The sequence below is a fragment of the Labrus bergylta genome, chromosome 8 (genome assembly GCF_963930695.1).
Source record: "Labrus bergylta chromosome 8, fLabBer1.1, whole genome shotgun sequence".
NCBI lineage: Eukaryota > Metazoa > Chordata > Actinopteri > Labriformes > Labridae > Labrus > Labrus bergylta.
Window position 1 is genome coordinate 14408102 of NC_089202.1, and position 15472 is coordinate 14423573.

At 45.1% G+C, this 15472-nt stretch overlaps 1 protein-coding gene across 5 annotated transcripts; it reads left to right on the forward strand.

The window, feature by feature from the left end:
* Positions 1-865: 865 nt before the first annotated feature.
* On the forward strand, positions 866-12906 carry atn1 (atrophin 1). Of its 5 annotated transcripts, none has more exons than XM_020649092.2 (10): positions 866-1128; positions 3356-3492; positions 3958-4059; positions 4447-4566; positions 4751-7557; positions 7705-7921; positions 8059-9613; positions 10569-10736; positions 10856-11036; positions 12151-12906. In XM_020649092.2, exons 2-10 carry the CDS (start codon positions 3466-3468, stop codon positions 12182-12184), a joined length of 5211 nt encoding a protein of 1736 aa, XP_020504748.1. In that variant the 5' UTR covers positions 866-1128; positions 3356-3465; the 3' UTR covers positions 12185-12906. The 5 variants fall into 5 exon arrangements, with proteins under 5 accessions (XP_020504748.1, XP_020504750.1, XP_020504749.1 ...); XM_020649094.2 differs by having other exon boundaries at positions 10569-10712; XM_020649093.2 differs by having other exon boundaries at positions 8062-9613.
* The last annotated feature ends 2566 nt before the right edge of the window (positions 12907-15472 follow it).

The window sequence follows — 15472 nt, forward strand, 5'->3', positions numbered from 1 at the left end:
CGGTTCCCATGGTTACAACACAATAGGAGACGGGACAGGGGGCTGCGTGAAGGGGAGAAAGAGAGAGAGAGAGAGGGGGGGGGGGGGGGGGGAGAAGCGGAGGGGAGGAGGGGGAGGTCTGCAGAGCCGCTTGACTGGACACACCGCTACAAGCTTTTCACAGATAGACAGACAGATAGGCAGACAGACAGACAGCATAACAGTAGGCCCACGGTTTAATCGTTCATATGTTGACCAATGCTTAGTTATTCCACACGAGTTGGAGCTTTCTTTGTTGAGTGGTTGACATTGTTATTAAAACGCTGGCACAATTAGGTAGGCTTCAAATATGTTATCTTCTTCTTTTTTTTTTTGCACCACCTTACAGTATGCTATGCGTTTAAGTAAGAGGGGCCTTCACAAACAAAGACCTAAGGGACATTTCCTGCTCTTCTTTTTTTTTAAAAAGGCACAGAGCTAGTTATTGTGTCTAAAGCATAGCCTCTCCATACAGTAAAGGTGACTCTGGAGGGACTAGGCAACAGAGACGGAGAGAGACCCTCCCTCTTGATCCCCTCCCTCTTCAGAGTTTTGGCCCTCTCTCTGCGCCTCTCTTCCTCCTTCTCCTCCTCCTCCTCCTCCTCCTCCTTCTCTAGCCTCCCCCTCTCTCCACATGCAAATCACGCCCTCTCCTCTCTCCCTTTCTCGCACCCGACGTGCATCACTCTCTACAGCTCACCCCTCCGCTAAAAAAAAAAAAAATTGTGACTGTAAGACCGGAGAGGGGGGTATAAAAAAAAAAGTGCAAGTCGTCTTAGAGGAAGAGGGAGAGTAGGTAGGGTGGGAGAGGGGGGGGCACAAAAAAAAAAGAAAAAAGGGGGCGAAAGGGGGTGGGGAAGAGGCGAGGGTACGCATCAATTTGTAGTCTTCAGTTGGCACCCCTGTTTTTTCTTTCCTGCAACGAATAGGAAGAGATTTTCTTCTGCATTATTGTTATGATCGGAGCCCGTTGCAATATGAGCCTGCACGAGCTTCTGTTGACAGACGCCTTGACTGTGAGGTGTGCGTGTCAGCGTGCAACATAAAACGACAAAACAGAGGGAGAGAAAGGAAAGGGAGAGTGAGAGCACGCATCGCTGGATATTATAGGTAAGGGGAAGAAAAAATGGATGCTTATGCTCTGTGTTTGGAGGTATTCCTGTTGGCCACGTTTGTGCTCTCCCTCCCATTTTTTCCTTTTTCCTTTGTGCGTTAATTATTATCATACTCCTGCGTTATGGCCGATTATGTCCCGGTGAATTAATGCTGGTAATGTGCACGACGCGCAACCACATTCCAGCAAGGAAAGGGAAAGGAGAGCCGGTGCGAAATGCCATGATTCGCCATTCCATGTCATCTTTCTTTTTTTTTATATGTGCAGCGTCTACAAACAGCACTGCTGCTGCTGCTGCTGCTGCTGCTGCACATGCATCTTTTCTGATTGTGAAACATGTATGTGCTGCCGAACACGACTCCCTGTGTGCCGCCGGGGTTAGTCTGAGGCAGCCTAATAGAGAGCAGCTTTGGCCGGTCTCCTCTGCATGTGTATCAATAACATTCGCAGGAAGAAGAAAGAAGAAAGAATCGTTGCAGTGCCTGCTCGCTGCTGATGTAAGCACAGCAACTGCATGCTGCTGCTTTGCATCACATGCAGGGGACAATTTGTTGAGAATTCATGCTCCTATATGCATGTTTGTGCGTGCAGAGGGGCAGGTGATGTTAAAGCAGTGTTTGCATCCTATTTGTTTACTGAACATGCCTGAGGACCTGCCAATGGACCACAGACGGGCCAGTGGCTGCCACCTGTAACTGAGAAGCTTCATGTATACAGTAACCCACTGGGCACCCAATGTTGTCTATTCATGTGTGATTAACTTAGTTATGAGTTTGTTAAATACAGGCTGACATGCATAGCCTGTAAATACATGTGTCATCTTATTCTATTATGCACATGAAGTGTGAAATGTGAAGATTTTACTCTTCAGACTGACTGAGTCAGTCACTGCAGCATGCACTATTAATTAATGCATAGCCATGTGTAGTGGAGCTGCTACAGGATTTACAGGAGCTTGTCTGCTTTGAATCAAACACACACGCATACAAATCTGTGTAGCTACTGCATATAATGCTGCATATAGAGAGCAGCTCTACTCGCCTCTCTGCCAAAAATATCTTTTTTTTCATCCAGTGGTGTGCACTATTTTTATCCTCATTCAATATACATGAGCTATTTTTTCATCATAGAGGTACATGAATGAATGGATAAGACAGACACTCACAAAGTAGTCTACATGTGTTGTCATGCACATCCAAATAGATAAAGGATCTTGTCATTGTGCATTTCTCTAATGGCTAGTTGGCTGGATAAATAAGCATGTGATGATGCTGACCATGAGCAGGGTCACCGGGGTTAACCACAAGTGGCTGTGGGTTTGGGTTGTTGTGGTGAAGGTGGAAGGAGGAGGGGGTGTGGCCCTGTATCGCCAAGATGTTTGCTGGACGCTTCTGCAAACCTACTGCTAGCATGGAACACACTAGTCCACACCCTTTCTGCTCGGATCTTAATTACTATTGTTTCAATGTTACACCTATCAGTCAATCACACCAATCAGCTTGTTGGTTAACCTATGGTGCCTGTGGTTTTTTTTTTCTTCTGTGGTGGAGAAAGAAGGCAGGGAGGAAACAGTGGACAGTGAAAAGCAGTTTTGCCAACACATTGTGAAGCATGCTGGGAATATGAATATTGTAACAGTGCATATGTGGTTTCATAGTTAGAGTTTTAAAAATGCTTGCCCTCCACCAAACCTAAATAAGGCTTAACTGATGGTTATAGATAGATAGATAGATAGAAAAGAAGAGACAGACAAATGTACAGAAGTTGTACAAGGACAAAAAGAGAAGCACTATGTTCTAAATTAAATACATACTGTAAATGAGCTATAGAACAAAGGCAACATAATCAATCAACCAGTTGTAATCTTCATGTGAGCACTGTTGTTTTGATTTCCTCCATTGTTTGAGTCCTCTGTTCAAAGCATCACTAAAAGTCTGTCGTTATTAAATTAGTAGACCGAGAGTTCCAAAGTTTTGCCCCCTTTGCAGAATGAGCACACTGATCGAAAGAGGTCTTGTACAATGGGACAATACATTTTATAAATATAGTGTTTATGGAATTTCATGCTCTATACTGGAGCTTTTTTTAATTGCATTTTTTCTATCACATAAAACAACATTACTTATTCCTTACATGATTCTTTTGCAAAATAGTGAATTGTCTGTTGGACATATATGCTGATAAAGACTGAATAATGCCTTTATTGTTTTTGCTTCTTTACAGGTTTTGGTAGCTCTCATGGTGTAACACATAGCCCAGTCAGTAAGCAACAGAAACCAGTTCATTGCCTGCAATGGCTTGTGTCGTAAAATGGACGTTTTAAAGAAGAAAAAATGAAAACACGGACACACAAAGAATCGGTATGAACTAGGTCTTTGTCTATTTTCCCTGTGATGTCAGGGATTGTTTACCTGCCTAATTATTGTTACTTTGGCTGACTCATAATTAGTTCAGTATGTGATATTATTTAAAAAAATAACCAGCATGACTAACATGTAAATTATTTTTCTTTGGTTGTGAGATCCCATGTTGATATTTTACTCTTTCCCACTGCTTAAAAAATCTCCTGTCTTCTATGTGTCCTCCTGCCTTCTTTCTATTCTCCCTTGTGTCTCCCCCTCCCATTTTATACTCCGCTTTTTTTTTGCCCTTAGTGCATTCCATCTTGAATTAAATGAACTTGACATTCCTTTGGTTTGCGTTTACTCTTTTTTACTACAATCCCCGCATCTTCATATTTTTGTGCATACTGTCCTGCTCTAACATTTTATTCTGTCATCTTCCCTCCTTATTTTCCTTTTCTGCTGGACTTTTGGGTTTTGCAGATGCCCATGCGCAGTGGGCGACGGCGGGGGACAAGTGAGGAGAGACGGGGAAGGCGCCCGCACCCCAGTCCCACTCGCCCTGAACGCAACGATAGACAGACGGTTAGAGCTTACCTTTTTTTTTATCCCTTTTCTTCCTTGCGTTGTTTTGGCCATGGTTTTATCTGTGTGCATGCAGGTAAAAAGTCAAAAAGAATACAGAGCTGCCTCAGTGAATAGGATTTTGTGTGTGTATATGTGTGTGTGCTGTCTGTGTATGAGTCATCAGCATGATTGCTACAGACATACCCTTGCAGTGTCAGTATTGTTCAATAGTGTGTTTTACAGCTTAGCACTTTGAAATCTTTTTATGTTTCATGTTTGACATAGCTGCTGTGTGTGTGTGTGTGTGTGTGTGAGAGTGAGTGTGGCTTTGTTCTAAAAACAGTCAAGGGCCTGTTAGGGATTCAGAGGCATCACTACAGAATTAAAAGTCTTGTGTTGTTTTAGCAAAGAGGTGCTGGTGAGGAATTGGCTGGAAATCGCTTCAGTCGCAGATCACAAGGGCATGATTCATCAGAGAGTGAGGGGGAGGAACTTGTGTCTCCTCCAAAGAGGCAGAAAGTTCAGGTTTGTGTTACATTTCTTCAACCTGTTATATAAAGACTAATTATAAAGCTTTGATTAAGCTAAATCATTTAAAAAGGAGCTGTCTATCTTATTCAGTGTTACATCGTTTGCTATAAGACAGCCAATATTACCAAAGTTATAAAATATTAATTTATCCTCATCCACAAATTATCTCTTTTGTCAGGATCCGGCCTCTACCCCTAACCCTCCTACATCAACACACTCGACTGACAGCTCAGCCCCTTCCAATGTCCCACCTCCAACTTCAGTTACCAGCCAATCCCGGGAGAGTGACAATGAAGACGGCCAATCCCAGGGCAGTAGGAGTTCAGTTGTAGGGAGCCTGGCCAATAGCAGCAGTAGTCTGAGCAGTGGGAGGGATATAGACCAGGACAATCGTTCCTCATCCCCGAGTCTATCCGCTTCCCCTCTGGGTAGCCTGGACTCTGATTCCGATGGCCCTGACTCACCAAAGCACGGAGAGAGGGAACGAGAAAAAGGCAAGGAGGGAGGAGTGGGCAAGGTGGCAGGAGAGGATAGGAGAGTGCTAAGAGAGGGGAGAGGAGGGGAAGAGTCCTGTGGAGATGGAGAAAAGCGGGAGGTGGATGCACGTAATGAAGACTGTCCATCTCTTAAGCCCCCGTCCACTCCTTGCTCTTCCTCGGGTCTGACTCCCTCTCTGCGCGGAGCTGGGGATTCATCAAATGACAGCAATAGTGGGAGAAAGTCCTATTTTTCCCTGGACTCCAAACTGATGTGTAAAGTTGAATATGGCGGACCGACGGGCGTTGACAGAATTAATTCCAAAGCCAGTTCGCAGTGTGTGTCCAAGCCAGCTATCTCAGGAGGAGATTTTTCTCATAGCAACCCCAATATTCCCCACCCTTTGCCCCCTCCTCTACCTCCTCCACCTGCCCTGAAGCCCCTGGAGCTTGGGGGACAAAACCTGCCTGCTGAAGTAAAGACAGAACGAGACAAAATAGAAAAGACAGACAAACTGGAGAAGTCCAATCCTCCATCTCTGTTGCCTCAAACCAGCCCCCTTCCACTGTCCCAGTCCCAGCCTCAAACCCAATCCCCCGCCCACCCTCACCATTACAGCTCTACTAGCTGGCAGAGTGGCACACCAACGGGTTGCCAGGTGAACTGGGGTTACACTCGTTACCCCGGCAACCACCACCCGCACCAACCCCAGCACCAGCCACCTGTGCAGCAGCAGCAGCTTCCCTCTGTGTACAACCCTCCGTCCTCTCGCCACTCCTCCTCCCACCCCTCTTACCTTCCCCATTCCCACCACCATCACAGGGAGTACCTTCCCAGGTATGCTGGGGGGGGAGGGGACAGAGAGAGGGGAGCCGAAGGGGAGAGGGAGAGGGGAGTGAGGGGGGAAAGTGGGGGGAGGGAGATCAACAGGGAGTTCTCTGCTCCTATTGGCAACGGCAGCAACAATAGCGGTGGGGGTAATAGTAATAATGCTTGTGGCGGGATCGGTGGGTCTAACAGCATCCAAGGCAGAGAGTTTGGGGGTCACTCAGTTGGTCGGAACCGGGACTTCCAAGGTTCTGGCAGAGATGGACCTAATTTGGGCCCTGAAAAAAGAGACTTTGGTCCAACATACAGAGAAAGAGAGCGAGGGGGGGAAAGGGAACGGGAAAGAGAGCGAGATACAGGGAGGGACTTCCCTCTGCCAAACCAAAACCAGAGTAGAGACTTTGGCCCCAATGGAACTGGAGGAGGGGGGCAAAGAGACAAAGATGGAGGCAAGTGGGGTGAGTTTGGGGGGCAGACTAGAGAGGTGGTTAGCACCAGTAACCAAAACAACAACTCCATTACTCCAAGTTCAACCAGCGGGCTACCTGTCACCCCAATGCTGAATCGAGACCCCCCGGCATCACCCCAAAACAACCCCAGTCACACATCCCATTCCTCCCAGCCTCCACATCCACACCCACATCCCCCAAACCCATCCAACCGAGAGTTCCCTTCTCCTATAGACCAAGCACAAACTCCCTCCTCTGGAGCAGACCACTTTCACAGAGAGTTTCCTCCCACTGGAGGAAAAGACTTTCCTGCTAGTGCACCATCTTCCACTGCCACAAATCGAGAGTACCTAAGCCCCCCTGGGGTGACTCCTAATCTAGGACGAGAGTATTCAGGACCTGGAGGAACCCATCACCCCCACCAAACTCACCCCCACTACCAGTCTGGGTCTAGAGACAGAGAAAGAGACCCCAACATGCGAGAATCTGCTCTGTACCAAAACCGTGGAGGCCCAAATCAACCTCCTACACTATCTCCTTCCTCTTCCTCCAGCCATCATGGACACCCTCTGAATGCCCCTTATCCCCCTCCACCACCTCTACCCCAAAGTCAAACCTCCCACACCCAGCCACCTCCATCAAATATGGCCTCCAATGTACGCCCCCCACACTACCAGTCCTCCTCCCAGACCCCTCCAACACCCTTATCTCCATTACCCAGCCAATCCACCAATCAGATGGGAAGCTTCTCATCTTTTCCCCCTGGCTCGTCCTCTGGACCCAGCGTGCCGCTTCCGGGTTCAGGTGTGTCATCCAGCTGTTCACCTGGATGTCGGCCCTCCCCTTTCCATGGCACTTTGAACAGCCAACCTCCATTCAGTGGAACGTACCACTCCAATGGGAACAGTGGCAGTAACATAGCCAACAGCAATAGCAACAGTAGCGCACCGAACAACAGCAATACCAACTCGCAATCTCTCTCGCCTCAAAATGTTTCCAAAGGACCCCCGCCTCTTAGTAACTCTGCAAACAACAGCATTTCCATCCCAGCCTCAAGCTCTTTGCTCCCTGGTGGAGATGGACACGCAGATTCCGCTCCACCTCCCACACCTGTGATCAAAGAGGAGCCAATAGAAGACAGGGAAGAGAGTGAAAGTCCACCCGTGCTGAGAAGCCCATCTCCTGAACCCAAACCTGTAGACATTCCCATCCATGCCAGCCAATCAGCAAGGTAACATCAAATTGACATCATCATCCTCTGTTTAGTCTTTGTTCGATCAGATGTAATAGACAGTAATAGTGATGATGGTGATGGTGATTCTGACTCCTGACGGTTGTAGTAATGATGTTTTTACACCGCTGTGTCACTCATGTCTAGATTTCACAAGGTCCTTGATCGTGGCAGCGGGAATTCCTGTGCACGAAGTGATGTGCTTTTTGTCCCGTTGGACGGCTCCAAACTGTGGAAGAAAAGGAACGAGGTTATTGAAAGGGCACGTAGGGAGGTGGAGCAGCGAGCCAGAGACCTGAGAGAAAAAGAGAGAGAACGAGAAAGGGAGCGTGAGCGTGAGAGGGAACTGGATCGACATCTACAGGTGTGCACATTTGAGCGTGATAATTGTGTGCGATTTAATGGATTTGATGTAGATTGTATTCATCAATTTAATGGGCGGGGAGTAAAGCAGATCAGGCCAGACTCAATTTATTATCTTTTACTGTTTTTCTCACACAGCAGCAGAAGGACATTAATGCCGCCGGAGGAGGTCGCCAGGGCTCCACTCTCTTCTTCCCCTCCTCAACTTCTATCATCCTCGATCCTTCATCTTCTTCCTCCTCTGCCGCGGGGAACTCCGTCTCTCAACCTCCCCCTCACCACCAGCATCATCACTCACACCCGCATGCTCACCTTACTCAAGCACACCATCTCCACCCCAGCCTTGCCCACTCTATCCCGCACTCCCTCTTACTGCCCTCAATGGCTGGGGCCTCGGCGGTAGTTGGAGGCCCCCAGGGAGCCCTAGGAATAGGTTTAGGAGGTCCATATCTGGGTCCTGACACTCCAGCACTTAGGACCCTGAGCGAGTATGCCCGCCCTCATGCGATGTCTCCACTTGGGGCAGCAAGTCGTGCTCAGGCTCACCACGCTCAAGTTCACCATGGCCATCCCCATGTGCACCCTTCATTTTTCCTTCCTCAATTCCAAAATCATGGTTTAGGCCACCCACATCACCTGCCCACTGACGCAGCTACAGCAGCAGCCATATTGGGCTTTCTGTACGGCGGCAGCCTTGAAGGGGGTCATGGTGTCGGAGGCCATCCTGGGATGGCAGGAGGCCCAATACCTGGAGGGATTGGGGGCGGAGGGTTAGGAGGAGTTGGATTTCCTCATGCGATGGCTGCTCATCGAGAACGTATAAAGCAAGGGTTTGAATTTAAGAGCGATGAGCGGATTTACCCACCAGGATCCATACATGATCCTGCAGCTCTTGCCCTTGTTCACTCTCATTCTCATGCTCATGCTCATGCTCATGCCCATGCCCATGCCAATGCCCATGCCCATGCGCATGCGCACTCTCTGCTCCTTGGAGGAGGTGCAGCAGGAGCAAATGAGGTGGCACTTTATGGCACTCCTCCTCCGCCAGCACCGCCTGGCCCCCCACACCTCCAAAATCCATCTCTGGCCCCAGTAACTCGACCTCCCAACCCAACTGCCCCTCAGTCCCTGTCCAATCCACCTCCCTCTTCTCTCCTCCCACCCTCCATTCCCTCTCACCAATCTTCTGCCCCGCCAGCTGCCCCCACAGCCCCACCAGGCCCTGCTGCTCCACCACCCGCTCCTCCTCCTACCCAAACTGCTCCACCAACCTCCAATGCTGCCTCACTTCATCACCCTGTCCCTCATACTTCTTTTCCCAGCTCCCTATCCTCTCATCTGCCACCAGCCCCTGCCCAAGCCGCTCCCCCGGAGACCTACCCCACTCCAAGCCGCTCTCCCACCTCCTTTGAGCGAGAGAGGAGTGGGGAAAGAGAGCGGGAGAGAGAGAGAGACAGAGCACCTTTGCCTGCTTTTGGTGAAAGAGAGCGAGACAGAGAGAGGGAGAGAGAAAGGGGAGGAAGTGGTGGAAGTGGAGGAAGTGGAGGAAGTGGAGGGGGAAGCGGAGGAGGGGGAAGCGGAGGAGGAGGTGGAGGAGAGAATCTGGGGCGTCTGCAGATGTTAAACGTGACACCTCATCATCACCAGCATTCACACATCCACTCGCATCTTCACCTGCACCAGCAAGACACAGGTACCCACTGATACTAACACAATTACACAAATGTGCATATCCAAAAACATTTTCCAGTCAAAATGTATTTTAACAGTCATTTAAATGTGTGTTGTGAAGAATAAGGTGAGAAATATTACAATAATAGCAAAGATCAGAAAACTTAAGTACTGGGTGCTGAACAAAAAAACATGAGAAGATAGAAAAATACTGAGTCAGCACACCAGAAGCTGCTCCAATTAAATTAAATTTAATGGAAAAATCACAACATGTAAAGTTTCGGGCCCTCGTCCTTCTTCAGACATAGACATATTACATTGTATTCAAATGATCAAACAAAGACACTTGATGTCTTAAGGGTGGGCTTGATGTCATGATGACACAAATGGCTTTAACTCAAATACAAATTGCTTTTTGAAGTTAACTTCAGCATTAAACAGGATTCTTTCAAATGTTTTCTGAACAATTTGCAGGTTCACATGTCTTATCACAAATGATTGTTATCTCTCATGGCAGTAATATTATGGAGCAGAAGATGTACAATGAAGAAGTGAAAGCTTTAGTCATTCTGAAAGATTTCCTATTTATTTACAGTACGAATCTGAACATTATTACCTGTTTCACATTTACATTGAGAATAATTATGAAGTGATAAATCCTGTTATTTTATTCAAAGAACAGTGTGTAATTGAAAATGTTTTTTTTCCACTTATACATGTTTGCGTATTAATTTGGTTCCCTCATTTTTTTAAGAAAATCTATTACTGTTCATACACTGCCTTTATTGGAAACTTCAGCAAAAGTGTAAATAAATTAAACTGCTTTATCTAGAGCCCAGATCGCTCATATTAGTATTCTCAAGATGTTTCTTCCCTTGAATCAAATGTTATAAGTATAGATAATTTTTCTTTAGAATTCCATGTTTTGACTCTTATTGAATATATCCTGTATTTCCTATTACATCACTGGCATCCAGCGACGGGCGGGGTTCACCCCCTGATGGACCCGTTGGCGTCGGGGTCTCCTTTGGCACGCCTCCCTTACCCAGGAGCCACACTAGGCACCCCCATCCTGGCTCACCCCCTCACTGACAGCGAGGTGCTCCGCCAACAGCTGTTCGGTGAGGAGAAGGCTCCTCGTCCATGTACTTGTTCAGTTTTTTCTCTAAAAACTCCACTGTGCTTAAAGTTTATGAAAAGTTTTTTTGAATATGATAATGATGACTGACCAAAGTGCTTTTTCCCACTTTATGTTTTCAAACAGGTGCTCCTTTCCGTGACCTGCCCCAGCCGTCCTCCCTCACTGGTCCGATGTCAGCAGCCCATCAGCTCCAGGCCATGCAGCAGGCCCAGAGCGCGGAGCTGCAGATCCAGAGACTGGCCCTGGAACAACAGTGGATCCATCACCATCACCACCACTCCCTCACCCAGGACGAGTATTACAGGTACAGAAAGTAACTGCCCGTCTTATCTAACGTTTCACTGCTGAAGGAGTGTTAACAAGCCTTCCTTTAGTGTGTTACACCGCACCATGTTCACATATTTTATACTGCTGTGTTCATGTTTGCAAATCATTTAAATGAAAGGAATGAAATACATGTAGTTTTTAATCATTTTACCTCATAATGATCAGCAACTTGAAAGACACACGACTGAAAATTTGAGGGGACTTCAGGCCATACTAAAGGTCATAATTATCAGCTTCATCAGACTACAGCTCATACTAGCATTTAGCGACCTCCTAGCTAATATCAACAATATATATAGGGAACTGAATGTTTTCATTACTTTTGGAGGATTTTGTTGATTTTACACAATACAAAAAGAAAGGCATAGATCCCTGGCGACTGGCGTTAGCTTACAAGGGGCTGAATGCTTACATCAGCCTTTGTCTGTTGAAAAATAAAAAGGAGTCAAATATGTTGGTCTACCTTTAAATATAAGCTATTGTCCCTCTGTAATGTATTCATTTTCTTTAAGTTGCCTATAAATACAGAACGGGTCTAAATTGATGAGTCAGTTGTCAGAATCTACCATCCGGCAGTAGCTCAGTCTGTAGGGACTTGGGTTGGTAATTGGAGGGTTGCCAGTTCAAGTCCCAGTGTGGACCAAATCTGGAAATTAGTCCCATAGCTGGTGTCCCTGAGCAAGGCATTGAACCCCCACCTCCAACCCAGAAGTGCTGGATTAGTGCATGTACTGTTTGTGCATGTGTACGTGTATTTCAGCCTATGTTTGTGTTTCATGTTTCCCTTTAAGTATATCTAAGAATTTACAACCTGGAACACAGCAGTACAACGTTAAAATCCATTTGAGCTTGCCAGCTTGTGTGTGATGTCAGAGGAAAAATACCTCCATGTGAAAAATTGTCCAGTGTATTAAAAAAAAGTTGGAATGCATCTTGTAAAAGTAAGCTCTGCTGTTTGGAACAGGGTTCCTCCCCCCCCCCCCTCTATGTCCAAGCCTCAAAATATATGCATTAGCTTCAAAATATTAGCCTTTGCTGTGACCTCTGTCTAACCGTGTTCTCTAACTTGGTTTCTCCTTAACTTTTCTTAGTCACCTGAAGAAAGAAAGTGACAAGACCGTGTGAGGGAGGGGCAAGACGAAGGGCAGCATGGAGAAAACTGAGGGAGAATGTGTGTAAAATTATACGCAAAACTTGGGGCACTGAAAAAAAAAAGAATGAACAAAGATTCAAGACAAAGGCTAATGGACGGCAATCCAGTGAAGAAAACACAACTTTAAAGGATTTGCAAGAGAGGAAGGAGGGCGTGAAAATGTTGCACACTGTCCCTGATAACTGCACCACGTCGAGGAACAGACTTTAGCGCTTCCATGCGTAATGTTCTTCAACTCCAGTCCTGTTTTGTATTGTGCTCTGTACAGTATATTAGATGGGGGCTGAAACAGTGAAGTATGGTATGTGTAAAATACTTGATGCCAGGAAGGAATGTGTACATGAGTCTCTTTTATGTCATTGCATGTAGTTAGGCGCTTATTCTGATCTGGTGGAACTTTTTGTTCTATTCTTAGTAACTACCCCCTCTTTTGTATCTGAGGGGTGTTCAATATGCATGAGACCAGCAATTTAGTGTTATGTTCATGATCAATAGTATTGTTATTATGATTAATGTTGTCTGTTTGTTGATAATGATATAATTATATATACAGTACATATTATTTGTATTTTTTTACATTTTCTTGGTATGGCAGTTGGTTTTTATTTTTATTTTTTATTTTCAATTTACCTTGTGAAACAAGATGCAAATGAAGGACAAAAAATCTGGAAATAAATTATAATCTTTTTTGCTAGCTCCTTGCGTATTCATGTGTGCACTATGTTTTCTCCTGTCTCACATACATTCAGAGTATTTGCCCCGTCTTTGTTTTATACAAGTCACTCATGCACAAAGCATATCAAATTCCTCTCTCCTCCCCCTCCCCCCTTTTTCTCTCTCTCCCTGACTCCCCCTCTTTTTGCTCCTCGTCAGTCTGTCCCTCCTCCTCCTCCTCCTCCTCCTCCTCCTCTCTTGGTGTAGCTAATAGGAGACACATGGGATGAGTGTGAGACATGGGAGTTGAGCTGCTCCAGTGAACAGCAGCCACCCTGTAGAGCAAGCATTCCTTACTGCACTGTAAAAATGAAAGGAGAAGAAAAAAAATGTAGAAAGAGAAAGAAATGAAAGGAGAAAAAAAGGAGGAGCTGTGAGAGTGTGATTTACAGACACTGTTGGGCTGTGTTAGGGTGTGTGTGTGTGTGTGTGTGTGTGTGTGTGTGTGTGTGTGTGTGTGTGTGTGTGTGTGTGTGTGTGTGTGTGTGTGTGTGTGTGTGTGTGTGTGTGTGTGTGTGTACGTGTGTTTGTGTGAGGGTTTTCACTTGTGTCCGGCTGGAGGAATCTCCTTCAAACGGACATGGATCAGTGAATACAGTGCTCACGTTCAGGACAAATCACTGCAGGCTTGCAGATTTGGGGATGTTCAGATCTACCCAAACAAACTTTACAATATTACAGTTTTCATTTTTTGCCCTCTGTTTATATAATATCCCTGCAAGCCATTTCTAGATACCTAAAGTCTGCAACCTTTTCATATTTCTATGCAAAACCTCCTCTTCCTGATGTATTGTATCGTAGTTGATAGTCCTGTCAGTCAGAAACATTTCTAGAATAGTAATATTGAATTGTGAGGTGTGTCAGTGCTTTTGAAACTGGATGGAGCATGCTTATGAGTTAGTATGTAGGCTATGTGTCACTTAAAGTCACCTTGAATAAGTGTGTCAACATAATGTAAAGTATCTTCTAACAGGACAAATGTGATTTCCCTCTCTGGTGACATCACATCTGGGGGATATTCTTAGCACTTCATCAGACCTTTTCATCGGTCCGCTTGCAGGGTGAATGAGGATGTTGTGAAAAGTGTGGATGAAGGACGTGGTTTCAACACTGCATTTCATATAGACCTGCTATTACAATCACAGTCTCTCTCAGTAATATCTGATGCAAAGTGAAGATATTATTAGCAGCTCCTGTTTTCAAATGTAGGACAAATATTTCCAAATAATTCTTATTCTGTCATACTGACCTACTTTTGGCAGCACATTTGAACTGTTAAGTTTATCATGATAACACACAGTCAGGTTCATCGTAAATACCAGGACTTGCACAAGAGCATCCCTGTGGTTTATGAACTTATCTGTAATTAATTGTATCGTAATTAGGGACAGGCGTCGATATGGTAGCAGCAGCAGAACTGAAACGCAAATGGTTTGTCAACAGGTTTGGTCCTACATGTGAAAGCAATTAGCATGAAATAAACTAAACAAGGCCACAGATCAACACCCTGCTTTTATTATGTGATGATTAAATTGGCGCTCGCTCTCATCTACTTAGGCTCAGTTTTAATTACATTGTAAAGATTTCATTTAAGAGGTTGAGCTAAAGTCATGCAAGCCACATAAAATCCAAAATGTTGCCAAAATGTGACTCCTTTGCTTGAATACCCTTATAAACATGCACAAATACTTAACGAGCTAATGAGTTATTTTAAATGAGCCCTTCAAAGCTGTTTGAATCCCACAAGGCAAGTTGTTAGAAATGACTTAAAACTAAAACTATATTACAAAATCTGTTTCCTGTACCATCATTTAAAGAAAACAGGCATTTGTTTTTGTTTTTTTATAATATTTTATTTTGCATTTTCCAATAAAAATAATACACACATCACAAATCAACAGTCTATAGCAACGAGGACTTACACAATCTCAATAAAGGGACAACACACACAAAAATAACACACACACACACCCCCTCACAAAACATAACAAAAATGGAAGAAAAAAAACACATCTAAGCCACATAAGAAAACAGGAAAAAATAGGCATTTGGACATTTTAAAAATAAAAAATGTGACACACTCACTCACAAATGTCAAGATATAAATGCCATTAATTCCATTCTTGTTTTGTTTTGTTCTTTGGTTGCAAAAATGTTGCATCAACAGCGACTCATTCAGTTAAGTCCCTATTTCCATAAAACCATTAATTTTGCCATCTTTTGGAGATGTTTTGCTCTTCAAAACTCTCCCTGCAAAAAAACATTAACCCTTCATTGCCTTTGTCGACATTCTCTTTGCCCAAGCTCTGACTTTTTGCTGCTGATGTTACAGCAGAGTTGTTACACTCAGGACACTTTTGGAGTTTAACATTGTAGCCCATGCTGCTTGTTTCACTCATTTAAATACAAAATGTTTTTCTACGCCATGGAGGGATGTGCAGAAGGTGATCCAATGGAATCATCTCAAGGTCACTTGTGTGATAAGTGTTGTCCTATAACCTTTCTCTCCACAAGCACATCTGTGTTCTGAGCAACCCTTGAGTCCT

Coding starts and splice junctions, on each gene's coding strand:
- atn1 (XM_020649092.2), top strand. CDS start 3,466: ATGAAAACACGGACACACAAAGAATCG. Junction 7,558..7,704: donor CATGCCAGCCAATCAGCAAG/GTAACATCAAAT, acceptor ACTCATGTCTAG/ATTTCACAAGGTCCTTGATC. Junction 11,037..12,150: donor ACCCAGGACGAGTATTACAG/GTACAGAAAGTA, acceptor AACTTTTCTTAG/TCACCTGAAGAAAGAAAGTG.